Here is a 24,654-nt window from a genome sequence, read left to right on the forward strand (position 1 = left end):
ACCAAGCCACTGCTGACAGCAAAAGAGGCATTATTAATCATTGTGCTGCAACCATACACCAGGCTGTCCTAAGCAAATCTGGGCACATGGTCACCCTACCTGAACGTATTGCTCTCATGGCAGCCCTCTGATCATACCACATGTGCCTGAGGCTGAGACATACATTTGTAAATGCATTTCCGTTCTACTAGGAATAAAATTACTACAAATTGGGATGCTTCTTACTATGGACACAGGTATTTAATATCAGGCTTCCTTCTCCCCCAAACCTGTTATTAATTTAATAGCACTTCTTATGGTCAATGACATCTTACCATCAAGGATACAGAGTAATGCGGTTTTTTATGTGGTATGATATAAAGGAGAATTCAGTGATCAGATAGCAGGAATGCCCTCCTGCCAAGCATTTGTTTCCATCAGAAAATAACAAGTAATCTGGAATGAAGCACGGGTTTCTTGTAAGCTAGTTTGGTTTGAATTGTTACCTAAGACTGGTTTCTGAGTCTATATAAGGCCCGAGACCAGATCAAGGAATGGAGTGAATTTACTGAGGTCACTCTGTCCCCTGGAAACCTATTTGGGAACCCCCTGCTTTACCCAGGGGACTACCCTCGGTGCCACCATGGAGCACCATCCCACTCCCTCCCCCACTGGAAATGGATAGAGGCAATAAGACAAGGAAACTGCTTTAGATCTGTTGGGTTTAAAAGGCCAATAAGACATTAAAAAGGAAGTGAGGCTGGAAGTATCACTTGAATGAGATGTATATGAGTCACACATAATTGGGAGAAAGTATTTGGCCTGTCCAATACAGCTGTAGTTCAGATTAAACCATCAGAGGTAGGAAATGACTCTATGCAATTAACAGAGAAGTTTCTGGAGTGTGAATAGCTTTCAGAGTAAGTACCAAGTTGATAGGCTAGTGGTGGCTTAGTGTCTGCAGCCTTTTAGGAATATACCAGCAGACGTTTGAATAAAAGCACCATGATTGATTAACCACCGCTGATATTGGCTCAGAAGTGGGAGATGGCATGGAATTAAAGTATGATTATGTTGGAAGTATTATAAAATGTTATTGAAGGTGTGTTCCTTCAACAAAATAAACAACAGTAAGATAATATATCAAATGAGAAAAAGAGTTGAAATCAACTTACTTATTTTGTCCAATTTTCTCAAAGTCCTTCACAACAATCCCAAGGGAGGATGAAATGTCGAGTGGTATGCCCCTCAAATCAAACTGCAAAATCTGTCCACAGAAAAGTTACGAAAACAAAAAGGCTGTTAAAAGGACCGGGGAATACGACGAAATGTACCAACACTAAACGCTGGGTCATTATCTTCACCAATGTCAACCTTTTGAATTTATAGTTAAATGGAAGTGATAAAATTATAAATTAAATTCTAAGCCTGGAGGCTGCTGAGGGTTATGGGAAAGCAAACCAGACTTAGCCTCCAAGGACCTGGTGGTGACTCCTGGCTTTCCATTTACCAGGCTCTGTGTCTCTGGACACGTCACCAACCCCTACCTCATAGTCAGAGAACTGACAGTGCCCACCACAACTGTTGCAAGAATAAAATAAAATGTAGACGTGAAAATGTTTTATGCAGCGGCTCTTTTTAAATTACTTGCTCTTCCTAAACGTAATATTTCCAAAAGGGATGATCTAGAAAACATTTTCTAAAATGCATCAGCCCCTCATTCAATGTCCTACTGTGACCAGTGCTGTAGGCAGATGAGACTTTCATCTTAACGCAACAAACCGCTGTCTACTGACAAATGTAAAAAAAAAAAAAAAAAAAAAAAAAAAAAAAAAAAAATCAACACAGTACCAGTGATGCCTTTGACTGATTGTGTAATAAATGAACCAATTTATTAAATAAAGCAGTATCTACTAAAGATTTAATTCTCCTAAAATAGGTCTGGAATGGATGGAAAATTGTCTCATCGCTCTTATTAGAACACACCCACTAATCCTAATGGGTTTGGGGTTGGCATTTCATTTGGTTAGGTGTCAGTTATAAAACTGCCAATTAAGTTTACTTGAGCCCTGGCTGGTTTGGCTCAGTGGATAGAGCATCAACCTCTGGACTGAAGGGTCTCGGGTTCGATTCTGGTCAAGAGCATGTACCTCAGTAGCAGGCTCCATCCAGACCCTGGTTGGGGTACTTGCAGGAGGCAACCAATCGATATGTCTCTCACATCAATGTTTTTCTCTATATAACTTTCCTTCTTCCCTCCACTCTCTCTAAAAATCAATGGGAAAAATATCCTTGGCCACACCAGCCAGGGCCAAAGGTCATTGTTTATGCTGATCTGAAGTTTCCAAAATTTTTATGTTAAATATATATTATTTTATCAAAATAAAAACAGTAAATGTTTTGACTCAGCCAGACACACAAAGTATCATGTGATACGTTCTTGATGAGTCACACACAGAGATGGTTTTAATTATGGAGCGTTCCCTCTGGGACTCTGGAGATGTTCTAATACCACCCCTTGCTCTGCAGATGTGCCCAAATAGGCAACATGACTGGACCAAGGCAAGCTCAAGGCTGCTGCAGGCTAGAACCCAGCTCTCCACTGCAGGAGACATGCCACTGGGCTCTGTCTCCTTGAACTGCTCTGCTGTCTCCTTGGCCACAAAGGGAGACGGAGGGGGATGGGCGGGGGTGGAAAATGCAGAGATTCTCCTTCCAAAGGGAAGTGTTCACCTCTGACCAAAGATGGGGCAATCCAGAAGTAGTTTATCCGTTGAAACAAAGTTGAAAAAGAAAAAAAAATAATAAAGTCACCTCATTCCAGACAGGGTTGAGTTCATTATCAATTTTCTTTGTTTTCTTTTTCTCATCTGCAAATAAAAAATAAGAGATGCCAATCAATTAGGAGTATTTTTAGAGCAGGTACCATTCAAATGTTCAAAGAACATTTCCCTGAAGGCCAGCGGTGTGCCTGCGTGGCCCTTTCATCTGTCTAAGGAAGGGGAGACCTGAATCAAAGTTTTCCAAACCCAACAGCAGGTTCCGGTCTAACACATTTTTCCCATCCCCAGGTCTGGGGATGGGGGACTCAAAATCATGGAAATATGGAAATACTGCAATCCCCTGCCTCTCCCTCACAGTTCCTGTAAACCAAGATTACCCAGGGCCTCTGCCCCTCCAGCTTTTTGCAGAAAGAAACCAACAAAGCTAACCTTTGGCAGGCAGGTGTCCCCATTTTACAAATGAGGACACGAGACCCAAAGGAGTTAAGAAATGTGTCTGAGCCCTAACCGGTTTGGCTCAGTGGATGGAGCATTGGCCTGCAGACTGAAGAGTCTCAGGTTCGAGTCCGGTCAAGGGCATGTACCTTGGTTGCTGGCACATTCCCAGTAAGGGTGTGTAGGAGGCAGCTGATTGATGTTTCTCTCTCACTGATGTTCCTAACTCTCTATCCCTTTCCCTTCCTCTCTGTAAAAAAATAAATAAATAAATAAAATAAAATATTTAAAGAAAAAAAAAGAAAGAAAGAAAGGTGTCTGAGCTCACGCGTGGCAGAGGTGCACTGGTAGGACCTGGAGCTTCAGCTCTGAAGTCCAGGCTGCCTCTGCATGTGGTCAAGAGCCTGATGCAGATTAAAGATTAAGCTGGACTCCCTCCCACAGGCCTCAGCACAAGGCAATTCACAGCACGGCCGCCCCTCCCACGTCAGACACCAAAAGCAAGTCCGGGTTGTCAGCTGTGCTTCTGACAGTTCACTTACAAACCACCCCCTCGGTGGGTTCCATTAATTAGCGAGAGCGTCTCATAGAACTCGGGGAAACCCTCATGTCACCAGTTTATGAAAGGATGCGATAAAGGATGCTGATGCACAGCCAGATGAGATTCCTACAGCAAGGTCTGAGAGGGTCCCAAGCTCTGTCTCCACCGAGTTAGGGTGCATCACCCTCCCAGTACATGAATGTGCTCCCCTGCCTTGAAGGGTGGGGGTGGGGCTGAAAAGTCCGAGCTTCTCATTCCGGCCTGGTGTTTCTGTGACCAGCTCTCATCCGGGAGCGCATTCTCTCCTCCTCTTCCCCCCTTCCGCGCCCCCTCCATCCCTCCCCCAATTCACAGGGTCAACTACTAGAACAAGACATGCTCCTACTGCTTGTATCAGGTAGGACTTTACAAGGGTTTTAGGAGCCCTGTGCCAGGAACAGGGTTGCAGGAGGAGACCAACATATATATTCTCTATTCTCTCCCATCTTCGATTCCCCTTAAAAGCCCTAGGAGGTATGTATGTACAATTATTTCCGTCCCTCTTTCACAGCTAAGGAAGCGAAAGGAGAAGCTGCGTAACGTACTCGCCGTCACCCAGTTAGTAAGTAAGAAGCAGGGCCAGGTCTTGAACCCAGGCAGTCTCTCGTTGGTGGCCACACTCTGAACCAATCCTCAGCCTCCGCTCCACTGCAGCGAAATGTAGGAGGTGCTGTGCTTTGTTCAGTGGAATGTGACATTGGTAAGGCTCCCAGCACACGGCTGGCAGTGGGACTCACCACCTCATTCTTCCGAGACCTCAGCATAGCAAAGCCGTGAGTCATCACCCTCCCTCTGCTAAGCATTAACTTTTCCACTTGAGTGGGCCCCCAAAGCCTCGCCGGCTTCCCCTTTCAAACTGCAGCGTGACCCTGCCATCAGCTCCCGCCTGGACCCGTGAGCTCTGACTGGGGCCCTTCCGTGGGGCTCACGGCCCCTCACTGGGTCCGAGTCTGATGTCACTAGCAGCTGGTTTCCTCTCCCACACTTCCATGTTGAGCCCACTCACCCTCCCCTCCTCCACAGAAACATCTCAATCTTCCTCTCTAGTTACAGCACCAGTGCTCTTGAGAGAAAGAGGACCCATGCAAAGGATTTTTAAGCCGAAGGAGCTGGGTAAAATGGCTTCTATCCACAATTACAGCAGCTTCCCGTAAGTAAATGGTGCTTAATAAATGTTTGAAAATGAATGAATAAACAAGTGGCCTTTTTTACACTCCTCAACTACTAACTCTGGACCAGCCCCCTTCCTACTGGGGGCTGGGAGGGTCAGTATATACCACCCTCGGCAGTATAGTCTGCAGTGTTTCTTCTCCTACTCTGATTCCCAGGTCAATAACTAGGCTTGGGATCCAATTCAAATGAGCTAGTACCAGGCCGTGCTTTCTACTTACTGCATGTTTAAATCCTTAAGACAGCCCTGCGAGGTCAACATTCTCATCCCCATTTTACCGACAAGGAATTGAGAGAAGCCGGTTAACTGGTCTAAGGTCACCCAGCTAATAAGGAAACAGAGCCAGAATCTGAACCTAGATCAGGTACCAAACCTGAGTGTGTGTTTGCTACCAGTGCCTCACTGGAATCTGCCAGAAACATTAGGTAAAGAAGATACATGAAATGAAACATCCACTCAAAGTCCCGGTTTTTAATTTAACATTCATTCGTGTGACTACTTAATTAATGACTCTCTGTACTATAACCTCAGTAAAGAGTTGTATTTTTTTTAAAAATAACTGTTATATCTTCAGTACAAAAAGCAATGCCTGGCATAAAATAGTTTGTTAATAAAGTACTGATAAACGAATAACTGGGTGAATTGTTATATAGTAAGACCTCAATAAACTCATAGTGAGGACCATGGGGTAAAAAAGAAAATGCATAAATATCGTATGTGGCTTGGCATCCTGGGCAGTGGCCAGAGGGAAGTCCAAGATCAGGTTTCAGGGCATTCTGAGACTCTCTAAGACTATTTTCTCCAATACACAAAATGTTACATCTGGGAGGTTTTGGGGACAGAGTCTGTTGTTCTCATCAGACTCTCAAATGAGTTGGGAACCTTGACAAAGGTTAGGAATTCCTGCATAAACTGATACCGTTAATCACTCATTCTCCAGCTCACCACCACCCGTGCTGCCATGACCAGGGCTGCGTAGTTGGAGAACTAAGTCAGGAAGGAGCAAATCTGGACCCTGAGACCACGGCAGACCTTCAAGAGAAAAGATGGGCAATTGCAAGAGGTCCTAGCAAGTACATAAAAGAGAAGACAGCAAATAATTTTTAGAAATTGGACACAGGAGCTTGCAGTAGTAGTACTTGAGTCACTGAAGGATGATACTGAAGCAAATTTCAGTTTCTAATTCCACGGGATTCCAGGCAGGGAGCTAAGGGAGGGGCAAGGGTACCAGAGAGGCTGTAGAAAGAGTTGGTACTTGCTCATTTGAATTGAATTCCAAGCCTAGTTATTGACCTGGGAATCAGAGTAGGAGAAGAAACACTGCAGACTAAACTGCTGAGGGTGGTATATACTGACCCTCCCAGCCCCCAGTAGGAAGGGGGCTGGGCCAGAGTTAGTAGTTGAGGAGTGTAAAAAAGGGCCACTTGTTTATTCATTCATTTTCAAACATTTATTAAGCACCTGCTGTGTGCTGGTACCTGGGGAAAGAGAAGGGTATAAGATAACTCTAGGTCTCAAAACATTCTACAAACAAATCCCTATGCACATTTTCACCCAGTAGAAAAAGCCTACCATGCGCCTCTCTGCTTCATTTTCATGTTGGAGTTTTCTCCTGTAAGAGGATCAGTGATATCTGTATATATATAAGGCTAATATGCTAAGTGTCCCCTCTGGAGTTCAACCAGGAGACCGTGAGTTCGATCACTTGTTATGACGTGTGCTGACCACCAGGGCCGGCATGGAACAAAGGAAGGCTTTGGTCAGCAACGGGCAGTTGGGGAAGGGAGGCCCTGGTTGGCTGCTGGAAGGAAGGCCCTAGTTGGCAGCCAGAAGGCCCCGATCAGCCCTGATTGCTGGCCAGGCCTAGGGACCCTACCCATGCACAAATTTTGTGCACTGGGCCTCTATATATGAAAAAAGAGGGTCAGTGATGGGAATAATGAATGGCCAGGCCAGGCAAAGGGACATCATAGCTCAGCCCATGGGAATGGTCAGTAAGTGAGTTCTTCCACAAACCTTACTCAACATCATCATTCTTCCATCCAACAAATATCTCTGAAATATCACTTGTCAGGGCTGTTCTCTCTCTGTCTGCAAGTCAACCCAGTTGGGTCCCTCCTTCCCGCTTCCTCTAATTCTGATTTCTCTGCCTCCATAATGAGTCCCGCTTGTTACTGGGGAATAAACCTACCTTTAATACCCTGTTTCCCCCAAAATAAGACAGTGTCTTATATTAATTTTTGTTCCCAAAGATGTGCTAGGTCTTATTTTCAGGGGATGTCTTATTTTTCCATGAAGAAGAATACGGTACACATTTATTGTTAAATGAAAATAAAGGGAATTTATTACCAGGATACGGTACGGTAGTACGGTAGTTGTCAACACAAACCAGACAAACTGTGAATCCTACAGTATCAAGAATTTACTCATTTATTCAATGACAATCATGTCATCATCTTCTGGAACATCATCATAAAAATCCAATTCCTGAATTTCCTGGTGAATTTCTTGTGACTCCATTTCTTTCAGAATCAGTGGACCAAATCTCTCATGTTTAGCCTAGTGGGGGGAGCCTTATTTTCTGGGGGATGCCTTATATTTCACTCAGAAGGAAACCTGTAAGTAGGTCTTATTTTTGGAGGATGTCTTATTTTCGGGGAAACATGGTATGTCAAAAGAAAGAAAGAAAGAAAGAAAGAAAGAAAGAAAGAAAGAAAGAAAGAAAGAAAGAAAGAAAGAAAGAAAGAAAGAAAGAAAGAAATATCACTTGCCAGGCACTGAGTTGGACACTGTGGGAGATACAAAGATACCTAAGACATGGTTTCTGCTCTCAGGTGGCCCAATAGGGAGGTAGATGTGACTGATATAGACATATGGCTTCAGTTGGCATCAGAGGTGCAGATGAAAATACAAATTCGGGAGAAGGGGAGGCAACTTTGTGCTGTGGGCACAAGGTAAGGCCTTGAGGAGGAAGCAGAGGCTGAGTTGGGGATCACAGGACAAGGATGGACCAGATGTGGAGCTGGGAGAAAAGGTAACTCCAAGTGGGGGAAATGGGGTGGGCGGATCAGCCATGGAGGCAGAGAGAACAGGGCATGTCTAGGGACACTGCACAGCCCAATTTGCTGGAACCAAAGGGATGTGGAAGGGAGTACAAGCAACCTGGTCACACCATGAATGCCAGGCTAAGCCTCATTTGGCTGATACAAGCAACTTGGGAAGGAGGGTGTTAGAAACTGGACTCCGTAACATCAAAAAGTTCATAATCCAACAACAACAAAAATCAAGTGGCCAAGCAACTCTTCCAATATATGTACCTAAAGACATGATTGGGTTGTGTGTGGAGAACAAAGGGGACTGGCTGAGTCCCAGCTGATGTAGGTTGACCACAGACCAGATGGGATTATGCAGGTGGAACTTCCTGTGCTCCTGCACTTTCACACAATGTTCCTGCTAAGGGCACTGCCCTCTATCCTGACTCGCTTAAGGGAGCCAATTATACCTTCAACTTTACTCAGTTGAATTCTTCCTTTAAAAGACAAAACAACCTCAGGACTAGTACATTTAAACACTGACCTCTTATCTCCCAGGCTAATAGGGGAAGTCGCTGGCATTAACTCCTCTCCCCATGGATAGCTAACCCTTGTCCCTTCTGGAGAATTCCTTTAAGGAAGAGACTGATTTTTATCAAAATATGTTTACATTGCATTTTGTTAAAAGCCTATTCTTACACATAGACTTGTGGGGGAATATATAAATTCTTAAAAAAAAAATAAATAAATTCCTTTATTATCAGAAGCCACGGAGTCACATATTTATATTACTAGTATTTAGTTATTCAATTCTACCTTTAAAAAAAAAGTTGAGCCGAAACCGTTTGGCTCAGTGGATAGAGCGTTGGCTTTCGGACTGAAAGGTCCCAGGTTTAATTTCCAGACAAGGGCATGGACCTTGGTTGCGGGCACATCCCCAGTGGGGAGTGTGCAGAAGGCAGCTGATAGATGTTTCTCTCTCATCGATGTTTCTAACTCTCTATCCCTCTCCCTTCCTCTCTGTAAAAAATCAATAAAATATATTTTTTTAAAAGGTTGAAATTGCAAGCACTAAACATCAGATTAAATTATGAAAAATTTCCCTTCTCCATTCTCATCACCTCCCCCAGTTCCCACTCTGATTTTATTAAGATGATTATATCTTCCTATGAAAAGGAATTAAATACTTTCAGCCCAGAGCATAACAAGAGATTCAAATGCAGAATACACCCTAGACCAGGACTCAAGGCATTCTTTGGGGCATTTCCTGTTTTCTGATTAGCTACGCCTGCTTCTCTCTCAGTTTTTGAAGGTCACCGTTGCAGCAATTAACCTGCATGCCAACTTCTGAGTAACATTTCCCTGAGAACTGAACAAGCACTCTTTGCCAAGCCAGCATGCTCCTTCTTGCACGGAACCATTTCCTTTGCTATTCATCTACCAGACAGTGTGCTGGACTCTTACTGAAAAGGCTCAAGAGACACTGTGACTCCTAAGGCTGGATTGTTGAGCAGACCAATGTGATTAGTTAATTTTGCGTGTTAACTTGGCTAAACTGTGATGCCAGTTGTTGGTTCAAACACTAGTCTAGATGTTGCCATGAAGGCATTTTATAGATGTGATTAACATTTATAACCAACTAGAGGCCTGGTGCACTGGTAAGGTCGCTAGCGGGGGGCCAGCTGCCAGCCTGGTACTCCCACCCTTCCCCAGGCAGGCCCCGCCTCCTAGTAGGACTCCCAGAGGAACTCCTGGTGACGGGGACAATTTGCATACTACACTTCTATTATACAGGATTGTCTTTAAATAAAGCAGATTACTCTCCATAATGTGGATGGGCTTTGTCCAAATACTAGTAGTTGAAGGCCTTAAGAGAAAAAAACTGAGGCTTCCTGGAGAAGGAATTCTGCCTCAAAACTGTAATCCTGTCTCTGACAGAAATCCTGCCAGAGTTTCCAGCATACCAGCCTGCCCCACAAATTTCAGATTTGCCAGCCCCCTATAATCACATGAGTTAATTCCTTAAATTAAACCTCTTTATATATATATATGCTAGTATCTCTCTGTGTCTCTTTGTCTCTGTGTCTCTTTGTCTCTCTCTCTCTCTCTCTCTCTCTCTCTCTCTCTCTCTCTCTCTCTCTCACACACACACACACACACACACACACACAGAACCTATTCTCTGGAGAGCCAGGCGCTCGTGGAAGTAACAGCTATAATGGTAACGCATTTTAAATATTTCCAAAGACACACCATCACACAGAGCCTTCACCATTCTGCAGGGGAAAGGGCAGGTAGGTGTTGGCCCAGCGTTTCTGGTTGGACTTTTACATGTTAACTCTCCATTTCTTTGAGCTGCTCTCTCTGGGAGACATAAGGTTCAACCACTGACCTCAGAGTCCCTCGTGTGAATTTAGAATAGATAATCCCTAAGTTTTCTTCCAGGTACATGAGTCTTATGAAGTCCTCCTGAGTCCTGACTGGTTAGATTGCTATGTCTCACTAAAGGGCCCCAGGAGACCTGGAGGTGCCATTTACAAAGCTTCCTTCACTCAGCTCTTTGGTGGGCAAAGTCAGCAGATCACCATGCAGCTAAACCTGCCCTTCCACTCGGAAGTCACCCACTATTTGGCCTAGAATTTCACAGACCACCCCGCCGCCCCTGAAGCCCACTCATGCATGGTTAGCAGTTACTACGTACTACTATGAACTAGTCACCGTTCCCAGGATCGTCCACGGACTGTCTCATTTGATCTTTACAACAACCCTAAGAGGTGAATTCTGTTATGATCATCCCCAGTTACAAAGGAGGAAACCAAGACACAGAGAGGTTAAGCAGTTTACCAGAGGTCACGTGGCTAGGAAATGGCAGTGCTGGGATCCAGACTCCGGCAAAGAGACGCAGAGCAGTCTCCAGAGTTGGAGACGAATAACTAGACAAAGACCCCTTGAAGGCTGAAGCTGAATTTTATTGGTATTGTTGTTCTCCCCAGAGTGCTCACTACATAGAAATCCCTCCATGATCTGAATGAACTGGACTTCATAAGCTCATAAAAGCATTATCACTAGAGTTGCTAGAGGATGACTGTGAAGTGCCCAGGACCGGGCCCAGCAAGCTCAACAAGAGCTCGGATTTCTTATTACAGCAGCTGGGCAGCACCCCTTGTGGACCTAGGCGGTTGTCCAGGCTGTGGCGCCCTTCCTGGAGGGCAGGGCCCAGAGGAAGTGCTCAGGGGCACTGGGCACAGCCCTGGTGGAAGAGTTCTCTCGCCTGGCTCCGTGTCACAGCTCTGAGGGCCCCTGGGGCAGCTGGTATGTGGGCAGTGTGTACTTCTCCCTGGCAGCCACCAGCATCTGGGAGAATTTCCACAAGAACCAGGAAGGCTCTGGGAAGGGCCAGCAGGAGAGTCCTCTGTCCTTGGGACTTAGAGGAACCGGGGAAGCTCAAGACATGTGGCCTACCCAGGTCAAGCTGGCTAAAGCAGTATCTCTGACTTCTTTATTTCCCAAACCTGGCTGCCCTGCGGCTCCCGGAGAGGTTGCCAAACGGGTTCTAGGGGAAAGGCATTTGGACAAAAGGCAGATGGTGATACAAAGCAAGGCTGTGTTTGCACATTTCTGAAGCAGTCACTGATATCACTGGTTAACAGGAACGCCCAGACAGAAAGGCAGGCAGGGTCCCTCCCTGCTCCGCTTTCCGCAGCCGGTGCCCCACTGGCCTCTGGAGATGCCCTTCCAGGCACACTACAACGCTTGGATCAAACCCAACTCCGAGGGAGCTGCGGCCAGGCTGAGTGGATCTGAATGACTCATACAGAACCTTCTTCCTACAGGCTGGCCCCAGGGAGTGGCCGTGCTCCGCTCTGCCAGCTGGCCAGCTGCAGGTGGAGGAAACCAGGCGGGCAGGCACCGGGACCGGCTGCCTCCATCGAGAACAGAGCCCTGTGTCCTTTGGTTTGTTGGTTTATTTTGCATGTGAGTATCTATTCTGTGTGTGGCACCCTAAACACTCACATCTAACCCTTACAAGGGAGGTCCTAGAAACCCCCATTTGACCGATGAGGAAACGGAGGTTCTGTGGTGGGAATTGACCCAGGGGCTGAGTAGCAGAGCTGAGCTGCAGCCCCAAGTCAGTTTCATTTCTAAACCTGTGCTCTTTAAAAAAAAAAAATTATATATATATATATATATATATATATATATATATATATATATATATTATTGATTTTTTTACAGAGAGGAAGGGAGAGGGAAGGATAGGGAGTTAGAAACATCAATGAGAGAGAAACATCAATCAGCTGCCTCCTGCACATCCCCTACTGAGGATGTGCCCACAACCAAGGTACATGCCCTCGACCGGAATCGAACCTGGGACCCTCCAGTCCGCAGGCCAAACCGGTTAGGGCCCAAGCCTGTGCTCTTTACCAACTCCTTGAGCTGAGGGTACCAGGGGACATGCCACATTTTCACCATTACAGCCCAGTGAAGTTGGGCCATTTACTCCAACTCTCTGTATCTAGACTTATTCATCAATAAATATTGGTACCTATTGCCCAGGAATAATGGCTGCCATGCATAGGGCTCCTAATATGCCAGGCACTCTTCTAAGGGCTTTGCATATATTACTTGTTACAATTATTAACCTTCTTTTGAGTAAAATTATGTCGCTTGTCCAGGGTCACCTGCTAGTAAGAAACAAAGCCAGAATTTGAATGCAGCTGTTCTGGTTCCTAAGCCTATTGGCCTCTCCTGCCTCTGCCTATGTTTCTGAGGCAATATTTGGTAGACGGTGGATGAAGGCGGCTATTCGGCAAATTCCCTTCAAACCCAGCTTGAGGAGATGGAGAGTTCCTAGAGTTTTCAAGGGGCAGCTCAAAGCCTGAGTGTCCTGTAAGAGGGGATGGAAATCAAATGAGAAAGTGTGAAAGTGCCTAAGACATGGGGACACTCCCATGTGTTGGCTGGAATCATAAACTGCCACCATCAGACAACATGAAGAGGATCCAGGTCCTCTGCTCTCCCTGTCTCCAAGAGAAGGTATGAGAGAAAATAAAATAGCGTAGCTAGTTTGGCTCAGTGGGTATAGCATTGGCCTGCGCACTGAAGGGTCCTGAGTTCAATTCCAGCCAAGGGCACAGGCCCGGGTTGTGAGCTCAATCCCCAGTAGGCGGTGTACAGGAGGCAGCTGATCAATGATTTTTCTCTCATCAGTGATGTGTCTATCTTTCTGTCCCTTTCCCTTCCTCTCTGAAATCAATAAAAAGTTAATATTAAAAATATATATACACATTTTTTTTTCTAAAAAGAAAACAGTCACAGAAAAGAACTTTGAAAATTAGCACAAAGCACTGAGTCAAAAGCTTGCTCATTTAATCCTATCCCTCCTGGGCAACAAACGTTTAGCTAAATTAGGCTCCAGCCTCAGCTCCCACGTCCCATGTTAATGATCTTTCCGAATGGGATTTTTGCCATTGGCAGCAGTTTTCACGCACTGTCCTCAGCCCTCCTTCCCGTGCTATGCATGGCTCTGACCTCTGGGCTCCTTGGTAAGCTGGGCTGGTCAGTGGCTGCAGGTTGGAGGCAGTGCTGGCTGGCATCGGAAGTTGGTGGATTGCCGCTGTCAGTGGGATGGGGTGGAGCACAGACTGAATGAAGGGAGATGTCAAGCACAAAGAAAGCCAGCCGTGCACGCAGCAGGGGAAAATGTGCAGGACCAAGAGTCTCAGGACTGGGATGCTAGTCCCTCCTTGCCTCTTCCTGGCTGCCCAGCTTTGGACACTCTTGCCCCATATGAGACTCAATCTCCGCACCTCAAAAATGAGGATGGCCCTGGCTGGTGTGGCTCAGTTGGTTGGAATGTAGTCCCATGCATCAAAGGGTTGTGGGTTCGATTCCTGGTAAGAGGTCATACCCAGTTTTTGGGTTTGATGCCTGATTGGGCATGTGCCTAGGGACACAGGGATGTCACCCCTCAGCTGGGTGTATGGGTCCCAGCTCCACCTGGAACCTGCTGTGGGACCTTGAATGAGGCAACGCACTCTCCCCAAGACTTGGTCTCTTCAGTCATAAAATGAAAATCTTCGTTTTTTGGTGTGAATTAAGTGAATACATGTATGTGAAGCTCCAAGAGCAGTGTTTCACAGCTAGTAAGCTTTCATCTTCAACATGACCTGCAAATAACGGTCACGCCTCCAGGAGTTCACTCACAACTAGGACTTGCACTAGAACAGTGGTCGGCAAACTCGCTAGTCAGCAGAGCCAAATATCAGCAGTACAATGATTGAAATTTCTTTTGAGAGCCAAATTTTTTTAAAATTGAAACTTCTTCTAATGCCACTTTTTCAAATTAGACTTGCCCAGGCCGTGGTATTTTGTGCCAAAGAGCCGCATGTGGCTCACGAGCCGCAGTTTGCCGACCATGGCACTAGACTGTAAGCTGCATGTGAGCAAAAGCCTGCCTGGCTTGTTCCTCTCCTGATTCGCAGTGCTGAGCACACAGTGGCAGAGTCAATACTTGCTGAATGAATTGATGTTTGAGAGAAGCAGTAGGAAGAAACAGCAACAAGAGAGTGGGAAGAGAGAGGCTGGGCAGTGAAAACAGGAAAGCAAAAGAAATTTTTTTATTTATTTTTAATAATGAAAGAGAGAGAAAGAGAAATATATTTTTTAACTCACAGGTTGTACTACTGGGATGTAAAAAATGATGACAGTTATAAACCAGAGAACTGAGGTGAAGTGAAGATTCACCCTGCCAAAAATATTAAATGTTTAATCCTTTACATGCACCGTAATAAGTTAGAGTTTGGCCACTGCTAATACAATGGCTCTGGCGTGGACTTCAGAGGAACTAATTCACTGCTAAGCTATGTCAGCTCCCAGCTTCTGAGTCACAGCATGTCGTAAAGGCTTACCTCGCCCTGTGGAAACTTACCCCAGAAGGGCTGGGTTTTCTTTCCTTTTTTTTTTTTTTTTTTTTTTTAACCCTTTTGTTCTTGGTACACATTCTTCCAGTTTCAGACTGGGTCCAAATGACCCCAACACACCAAACAACTCAACCCACCCAGCGTGGGGAGAAGCAATCATAACTTGACTTGGTTGTTTTGGGCACAGTTTGTACCTCTTCATCCATCATGACTCGGGGAATTCTCAGAGACTGGAGTCAGATGGTCCTGAATTGAATCCTGACCTGTCTCTGCCTCAGTTTCCCCATGGGTAAAATAAAGATGATAATAATACCTATTCCTAACAATGTGAGGATTAAATAAGATCATGCACAGGTGCAGGTAGTGTAAGAATTTAACAAATGATGGTGCCGGTATATAGTAAGTGGCTGTCACTCAGGCTGTCCACCCACCCAAAATCTCCGGGAGACCCGAGTTGCTCTGAACATTTAAAGCACTTTCTACACACGTTCTCTTTACTCATGCTCATTGTGGGACTATTGATGTCTCCATTTTGCAGATGAGACAGCTGAGGTGTAGAGATGCTGGGCAACTATGAGTGGGAGAAAGTCCTGGACTCTTAACCACTGCAGCTGTTTGCCTGCTCTCTGTGCTGTCCAATACGGTTATCAATGAGCACATGCTGCTATGCACATTTAAATGAACTAAAATTCAATGATATACATAATCAATTCCTCAACTAGAGACATTGAGGTGGTAGTTGATGTATGATCAAGACCAAGTCACCTCTATGGAAATCTAAAGCCCCATGCGGGTCCCTTGGCAATTATAGGGGAGCAGGAGGAGGTACCATTAAGACAGCCCAGGAGCAGACATGAAGTGGATGCCAGTGCAGGGAGAGGAAAAGGCATGAGGCCACTCAGTCCCTGGGGAGAGACAATGAATGGCTCCTGACCTGACAGGATTCTGGCTTCTCTGAGGCACAGGACCTGGACACCATTTGAAATGTATATTCAACCATTGTATGGTAATGGGTGGGTTTACAAAGCACTTCAAAAGGCAAAAGTCTTTAATTTACTGAGTCATTAATGGTGTGCATGGTGTAGTATATACAGATCTCAAATTATAATGCTGTACACTTGAAAGTTATATAATGTTATAAACAAATGTTATCTTGACAAAAACAACAAAAAAACTAAACTAAATTTAAATTAAATGTATATCCAACCTGTGCTAGGTGTTGCAGAAGGTATAAAAATCCCATGCCTCTTGGCAGGGCCAAATGCCCTGGGGATGGAGTAACTCACCAGTAAACCCAAGCCCTCAAGTGCCAGCACCCTGCACTTGCCTTGAGGGCATGCACAGGAGATGCTGTGGGTGAGGAAGAAAAACAAGCTACACTGATTAATTTTTGTAAGGCAGCGGTGGCTTCACAAGTGACGGAGAGCCTGGACAATGTGCTTTGAGAAATGTGCCTCTGAGAGTTCCCATGCTTCAGCAGGGTGGGGCCACTTTCCTTAGTGGTGAGTGTCTAAACCCTGTTCTCCCGGAAGTGAAGGGAATGGGTGACTCAGTAGATTAAACATTTTTGCCTTCTGGAGTGTTTTGCAAACACATGCATATCCTGGGTTTGGTTCCAGACCACCACAATAAAGAGATTATCATAATAGAGCAAGTCATATCTTTTTGCTGGTGGAAGATCTTGCATTTAATTTGTAAAAATGCAAAGTCTGTAAAGCAATAAAGCAAAGCACAATAAAATGTGGTATACCTGTACAATACAGTGGTCCTAGGGCAGTATCAACACTGCAAGATTGTCAGTTTGAGCCACTGGGAATCTCTTTGACTAGCTCTCTGGGGCACCCTGGGAAAATGAAGGTGCCCTGCAGGCAGCTCAGCAGGTGCCTTCATAGATGACGGTGAATGAGACCCACGGGATCTTTCTTCCCTCATACGTCACCATCCTTAAATGGAATCTCACAGAGTTTCTGCCTATTTAAAAGGTTGTTTTTAAAAATTCAACTGTTTATCTTCAAATAACAAAGTAGATTTTACTAAGAATAGTCAGAAAACCCTCTATTGCATAAATCACGGCCTTGGGGAATCTCTACCGATCTACTCCCTTTCAGATGTGGGGACGAACAAACTTTCTCTACCCACAATGTTCTTCTGGCTGGTCTAAGCAAATAAACACGAGACAGATTAGCAAGAGAAAATAATCATATTCAACACATGTATATGTGTAAGAGCCCTTCATACGTGAGAGCATCAGAGACCCCACAGGCAGGAGAAGTTCAGAGATCGAAAGGGGAATTGGGGTGTGTAAGACAGCCTGAGCTAGGGATGAGCTAATGTACCTTGGGGGCTTCAAAGGGTCATTGCAAGACAATAAGAAGAGCAGTCCTTTGGTAAAAAGAAGTTTGTCTGCCATATAGGTAGGTCAAAAGAAGTTATCTTTGATAATACTTATTAAGGGCAAGATCCCTAATTCAAATTCTTCTAGGTAATTGGGGCGAGATGGAGAGACAGAAGTTTCTCTTGAGCCTGTGGCTAAATTTGCCTTTAGCTCAAAGTAATTGCATACCACAGAGGTACATCTTGGGGTGACTCATCTGGATCCCCAAACAGATAATCCATCATAGTCCCATTTTTCAAAAGAAGAAAAATAACATTTTCAAAGAGGTCAAGTGGTTTACTCTAGACTACAAAGTTGATAAGCTCATTAGAGGAGGGATGGGTCCTAGCAATATCTAGGGTTTCACTCCAAAAACAGGTCCAAATGAAATAAGAGGTATTTGGAAAAATAAGTAATAACATGATAATTCATGTTTTAAATTTTTATTGATTTCAGAGAGGAAGGGAGGGCAGAGAGAGATAGAAACATCAATGATGAGAATCATTGATTGGCTGCCTCCTGCACACCCCCTATTGGGGATCAAACCTGCAATCCAGGCATGTGCCCTGGCTGGGAGTCGAACTGTGACCTCCGGGTTCACAGGTCAATGCTCAACCACTGATTCATGCCAGCCAGGCTAACATGACAATGATTTGATGACCATCTGGACAATAGCAGTAGCCAGTCCCCACAAGGCAAAGATGTGAGAGGCAATTCTACTGACAGAATGGACAATGTCATAAGGATGGAATGAGAAAATTTGCAACAAAATGCTCCCTAGGAGTGAGATATTTCATATGAATGCAATGCTGCCACACTGTAAAAGCACAACTGATTGAGAAAATTTCCTCTCAATCTTTTCAAGACAGTTGACACAGAAGCAAGAGATAAGCAAAAGGAAAATGGAACTTAGTGGCAATGTTCAGCAAACCCATCTTTAAGAGAAAAGACAAGAAACACACACACACACACACACACACACACCAGGTAATCTGACTTCAGAAAAATTCACCAGTATGTATTGTAAGGATGTAATCTGTTGTAACACTGTTGTAACAGGAAGTGGTTGAAACAACTTATCAGTATATGTCTATACTAAAATTTCGGGAATAATTGACACTGTTCAGAGTGTTTACCTTTAGGTGGTAAGCATGGGGAGAGAAAAAGAATAGGAGGGAGGTGATTTTCACTTTTTAGTTGTATAATCCCTTCTGGATTGTTAGTTTTTTGTTGTTGTTTGTATGATTTTAATTTAAACTAACAGTTACATATTAGTTATTGTGATATATATGTATGTATTGTGATATATATGTATGTGATATATGTGTAATAATGCATATTACACATATATATGTGTAATATGTATTACACAGTATAGCAGCCATAGTCCAGATGTTCCCACTCTGAGTTTACAGTTGTTTTTTCTGTCAGGTTGCTTGTCAGATGGATGAATGAATGAACGAATGAATAAATGAATGAATGAATGAATGAATGAATGACTTTACCACTGGGTTTGTATAACCAAAGGAGACTGGAAAAAAGACTAGAGTTAATGTAATAAGTGTAATTGTTTGGATAGATTATATTTGCCCAACTTAAATGAAGTTTTCCACTTTCAATTGAATGTTTATAGCCTTAGACATGTTTTTAGTCATTTAACATTTTTGACAAATAAGTCAAATTTTAATATAGTGATAAACTCTAATTCCTTTATAATCTACATAATGTGCCTCAAATAATGACATCACCCAGTTGAACCCAATATGTGTTTATATGTCTTTACATATCAATGGCAAATGATACAAACTTTTCATGTTATGTCTCTATTATGTAATAGCTTCAAGAGAAAAATTTTTAACTTAATACAAGTCAATAAACTCTGATATAACATGACTACATGATATTTACTAACCAGATTCTCAGGACACATTGTCCTCTAAGAATCCAACTTTTGTTCTCAAGTTCTTTTTTATTATTGATTTTAGAGAGAGGAAGAGAAGAGAAGAGAAGAGAAGAGAAGAGAAGAGAAGAGAGAGAGAGACATTGATTTGTTGTTCCACTTATTTATGCACTGATTGGTTGATTCTTGTACATGCTCTAACTGGGGATCAAACCCACAACTTTGGCATATCAGGATGATGCTCTATCCAACTGAGCTACCTGGCCAAGGGCCCCCCCACCCCCACATTTCTTCAAACAAAACAAACATTTGGCAACTTTGAGTTTCATTTCTTGCTTATATTCACAGGAAAAGGTTTGAGAAGAGAAATAAGGAGATAAAATATACAAAGAGACAGGCATAGATTAACCGGAAACTGGAAGAGAGAAGCAGTCAGGTTCCTGAGGAAGAGGGAAAGGTGCAGAGGCCTGCAGGAAAGCTGGCCCATCCAGGCTCCCACTCTCTTGCCCTCCCCTCTCACGTTCACCCACCTGCCCTTACCAATGGTCGTGGACAAACAGAAAATGATAAAGACTCATTTTAGACACATTTTTAGACACTCAGATTTAGACATATCAGTCCAGTCAAAACTGGAATCATTTACAATGCCTGGGAGAGTGCCTACACATCAGCCACTCCTTCCCCTTCCACTGCAATGAGATGTCATAGAATAATAACCTTCTGGGATTACAGTGGGCCTTTTGAAGATGATCTGGTCCCAAATCTCCTTACCCATTTTGCAGAAAGAAAACTGACATCCAGATAAATTGGGTCACTTGCCCAAAGTCATTCAGCGAGACCAAACTACAAATAGATCTCCAACCTGCAGGCGTGCTGTGCACATGGCCCTTTCCCTGTGAGCAACCTAGGAGCTACAGAACATACAAAAAACATCCCGACTTTGGAGACATGGTCAATTACAAAGAGGCACGAAATAACGGGAAAACAAGGTAATCCAACTCACAGCTTTCCCCAACTCCTTGGCCAGTGACAAGCGGAGGGGGGCTGTCTTACAGAGTAATGGTACCTCGGACAATTAAATTGCACTTTTTCCTCCTTTACCCATTTCTCACTGGCACGGACTATTAAAAAAGTGCATATTACTCTTTACTTTGGACCAACACAGACCTTTTTTGATACCTGAAATGTGGGGATTAACAAATACAGCTTTTCCCCTCCCTGGGTTTACAGAAACCTAAGAGGTCAATCAATGAACCGCGAAGCCCTGGGGGAAACTAAATGCCTCCCAGGAGAGAATCGGTCCCCTCCCCTGACCTGCACAGGTAAACCAACTCGAGGCAAAGCCAGAGATGTGGTCTTGTCCAGTCGCCTAAACGCAGACTTTGAAAGAACTTGCCTTTCTTTCCAGGCTGAGGCATGTGAGAGCCAGCTGGTTAACGCTGGGTCATCGGATTAGAAAGCAGCCAGAGCACCAACATTCCGCAACAGGACTCGAGAAAAAGGAAGATAAGTTTGTCTTACCCTTAAAGATAACAGAAACAATAGGGTCCGGCTTCCCAAATGTCGTTTTAGGGATGTTGAGGGCAGATTCCACAATCACACGAAGCATGGCTCTGGATGGGGTGAGAGCAGGTTTCGGCGAACGAGGTTGGGAGCCGCGGGCGCAGCGCTCCGGACTGCACCGCCCAGGAGAGGAGCCGGGGAGGACCCGGGAGAGGGGAGGGGGAGGCCGGGAGATGGGTGGGTCTCTGACGGCTATTGGGCTATTGACTGAAGCCCGTGTGCAAACTGATCTCCAAGCTCCCGGGGCCTCCTCGGTGCCGCAGGCAACACGTAGGAATCGGGAAATGTGGAAGTGAAAAGGACCCAGCCTCCACTAAAAAATGGTTATGTGTGACAAATGAAACTGAAATAGGTTGGGAGCTCATGCATGTGGGCGCGTTAGGAGACCCCTAAGGAACAGTTCGTGAAGCCACATCAGTTGGTTTTCTGCCACTGCTTTTATTCTTTTCTGCGCTTCATGAAGCTTTAAAACTTTAATCATTTTTAACTTTTTTTTTTCTTTTTACTTTTGTTGTTTCTTCTCTCATACTGTTAAACACACGCGTTCAGCAACTACTTACAGAAAAAAATAAAGGTTTAAAATCCGTTCAAGGGTGCCCCCTGCTGTATAGCAAGGGAATAACCGAGTTTAGTTCAAGCCAGCTCAATCTGGAGGCAGTAATAATGGGTTTACAAAATTGGCTGATCCTTTGCTTTCCAAAAGGACTCACCTTAGTATTTCTTTAAAAATCCTTACGTGGCAAGAGCTGGGCTTCTAAGTGTTCATGGTCCAGCAAATGCAGCTAACAGTCTCCAATAAAAACGAGAAAACGGCTCTCGACTCTCTCAGGACCTAACCCTGAGAAGTGTCTTTCCTTGATTAAAAGAAAAATCTATACGGTCAATGACACTTGTTAGAGCCTGGTAAGAACGACGTTATTCAAGGTCAGAGGGGCTACTGAAATAGGTGTAGGGACCACTGCACTGGAATTATGCAGTGGAGAGAGAGATTGGGTTCAACTCAGAGCAGAAGCAAGTGGGAATATAGAGCCAAGGAGGAGGGTAAGGGACAATGGATGGGAGATTACTTTAAGGAAACACCAGGGAGAAGGGATTCTGGCTAAATTGACCTAACAGGCTTCTTGCTGAACACAGGTCAAGGTGACCGGAAATCCCCTTGGGGATGACAGATGAGAAATCTTCAGGGAGCGAAGGTGTTCAGATGTGGAGTGTGTGTGGACCTGGGATGTTCTTGCTAAAACTAAATTTTACAAGTAAGTGCAAATGGGCCTAGGAGAAGGTTCAGGAGCTGGCTAAAGTTTGGTCAAGCAAAGAATCTTTGTCACCTGGAGAGCATGTTAGGCAGCTCGTGATTAAGGCCTGGGGCTGGTAGTCATCCAGATCTGAGTATGCATCCTCTTACACCATTTTTGAGATATGTGGATGTTCACATTTCTTTATTTTTTAAAAATTTATTTGTTTTTATTTCAGAAAGGAAGGGAGAGGGAGGAGAAAGAGAGAGATGGAAACATCAATGATGAGAGAGAATCACTGATCGGCTGTTTCCTGCACACCCTACACTAGGGATTGAGCCTGCAACTCTGGCCTGTGCCCTGACCAAGAATCGAACTGTGACCTCCTGGTTCATAGGTCAATGCTTAACCACTGAGCCATGCCGGCCAGGCAGTGTTCACATTTCTTAACCTCTCACTTCTGCAGTTATCTCATCCGTCCTCCTGCAGAAGCCTGGAAACCACATTCATTTACCAAGACAATCAGGTTTACATGTAAATCTATAAGATTCTAACGAACACTGTAAGAAAAACACTTAAGGGGAAAATATTTCCTTTTAGGAAAATCATGGAAGAGTAAGAGTTAGAGATAGGAGTAAATTAACACAGTGATCAGCCATTTATTCATCGTAAATACGCTTTTGTTCAATTAACCCTTGAGAATCTGCTAGTACCATGTGTTGAGTGTTGGGGCTTCAGCAGAGAATAAGCCAAAGTTCTGACCTGCTAACGCCCAGCTGGTGGGGACCTCATGCTAGGTCTCACACGTCTACCAGGCACTGCTTTCAACGACTCCGAGAGCTAGAACTCCCGGCTTCGTCTTTCCAGCTGACAAAATTTAGACTCAAAAGAGTTCAAAACGTGAGGCAGGATTCAAACCCACTGTCTTCTGGGCCCTACTCCCTTTCCAGCTTCACTTCAGCCGAGATCTCATACTTTGCTCTTTCATGATTCCTCGCATTTTGTCGAGTAAATTCATGCATTAATGTAAGTGAGTGGCCTCTGGCCTGTCCTGGAGCTTTGAGGTAAAGGGACAGAGAAAGAGAAATGTTTAGAGGAGAGTGTGGCAAAAAAATCTGGACATGTGGACACAGGAATCCAGGTAGCAGAGAGGATTTAACAGAAAAGAAATGAAGATAGATTCATAATATGGTATTCCAATTCCAATTTCACAGAATTCTAGCTATTATTTAACAGCCACATTCAAACTGGCATACACAGAGGGCCCATTGTTAAGATCTGTTTGCTGAAATACTGCTTTAAGAATTACTTTGGTTGATAACTAAAATGCTTTTGAGAACTAAAAAACTAGTTTTAGTAGCTTAATTATAGGGTTTTGCATAGCGGTAGATGTTATTTTGAAATAACAATATATATTATATTTAAATTTCATCCCTTTAAAAAACTGTCTGATGGTAAGACTACATGGGGAGCAAGAAGGACTATAACAAATTATAACATTTGGCATCATCACACTGTCATTATTTGAAATAATTGAAAAAGCAATATAAGATAGGAATGAATCTGACCTTCTCCAAGTAAGTATTAACATATTTTCTAAAATACAACTAGAAAAAAAATAAAACAGGGAAAGTTAAAATCATTTTAAGTCTTGTGTTTACTTTTAATTCCTCATCGAAATGTTTGATAGTTAGCCCTGACCTGTTTGGCTCAGTGGAGAGAGCGTCAGTCTGCAGACTGAAGGGTCCCAGGTTCGATTCCAGTCAAGGGCATGTGCCTTGGTTTCGGGCACATCCCCGGTGGGGAGTGTGCAGGAGGCAACTCATTGGTGTTTCTCTCCCATCGACGTTTCTGGCTCTCTATCCCACTCCCTTCCTCTCTGTAAAAAATCAATAAAATATATATATTTTAAAATGTTTAATAGGCAAATGTAAGGGTCTTCATTCATTCATGTACTAATGCAAACACTTATTGAAAGATTAGTTGGTTCCAGTACCAATATTAACTACCAAGGTTATTAAGATACATTTTCTCTCTACAAGAAGCTCACAGATAGTTACAGCATAATGAGTGAGTGTAATGATAGAAGGAGACAAAGAAGACAGGGCAGGGGTGGGCAGGCAGGGTAGGCTCCTGAAGGAGGTGACAGTCAGACTGAGTATTAATGGTTGGATTGATCTGTGCACGTGTGTGCACATGTGTGCATGTGTGCATGCATGTGTGTGTTGTGTGTGTGTGTGTGATCTGAGTACAGATCTTTTACTTCCTTAGTTAAGTTCATTCCTAGATATCTTCATTTTTTTATTTATTTTTTTTTGGTGCAATGGTAAATGGGAATTTTTTTTAGTTTCTCTTTCTGTGAGTTCATTATTGGTGTATAAAAAAAAGCCATAGATTTCTGGGTGTTAATTTTGTATGTATGTGTGATCTGAGATAAAGTCAAACAAACACACATGGTGATCGTGGGGAACCTCAAGACATTTGATTTTGGTGAACTATCATGTGTGAGGTGAGACAGTCAATCAGTGACCCGAGGCAGGCAGCAGGCAGGCACCAGTCCAGAGAATCCGACAACTAGCATCCACCGAGTGCGCACTGCATGCCAGATGCTATTTGTCTCACTTAATTTTCCTGCTGTCCTATGCTATGAAGTAAGCACTATTTTTTTCATCCCCATATTAC

At 44.0% G+C, this 24,654-nt stretch overlaps 1 protein-coding gene across 1 annotated transcript in view; it reads right to left on the bottom strand.

The window, feature by feature from the left end:
* MYOF (myoferlin) overlaps window positions 1-21,027 on the bottom strand; it is a 128,913-nt gene extending 107,886 nt beyond the window's left edge. Inside the window, exons 1-3 of the mRNA XM_084904310.1 lie at window positions 20,699-21,027; window positions 2,794-2,849; window positions 1,155-1,246 (exon numbers count right to left, since the gene is read on the bottom strand). Of these exons, the coding sequence (XP_084760436.1) occupies window positions 1,155-1,246; window positions 2,794-2,849; window positions 20,699-20,786 (236 nt within the window). The 5' untranslated portion in view covers window positions 20,787-21,027. The remainder of the gene's footprint in view (window positions 1-1,154; window positions 1,247-2,793; window positions 2,850-20,698) is intronic.
* Between the last annotated feature and the right edge of the window lie 3,627 nt (window positions 21,028-24,654).

This window comes from Pipistrellus hanaki (genome assembly GCF_964339955.1).
Source record: "Pipistrellus hanaki genome assembly, chromosome: 14".
Classification (NCBI taxonomy): Eukaryota; Metazoa; Chordata; class Mammalia; order Chiroptera; family Vespertilionidae; genus Pipistrellus; species Pipistrellus hanaki.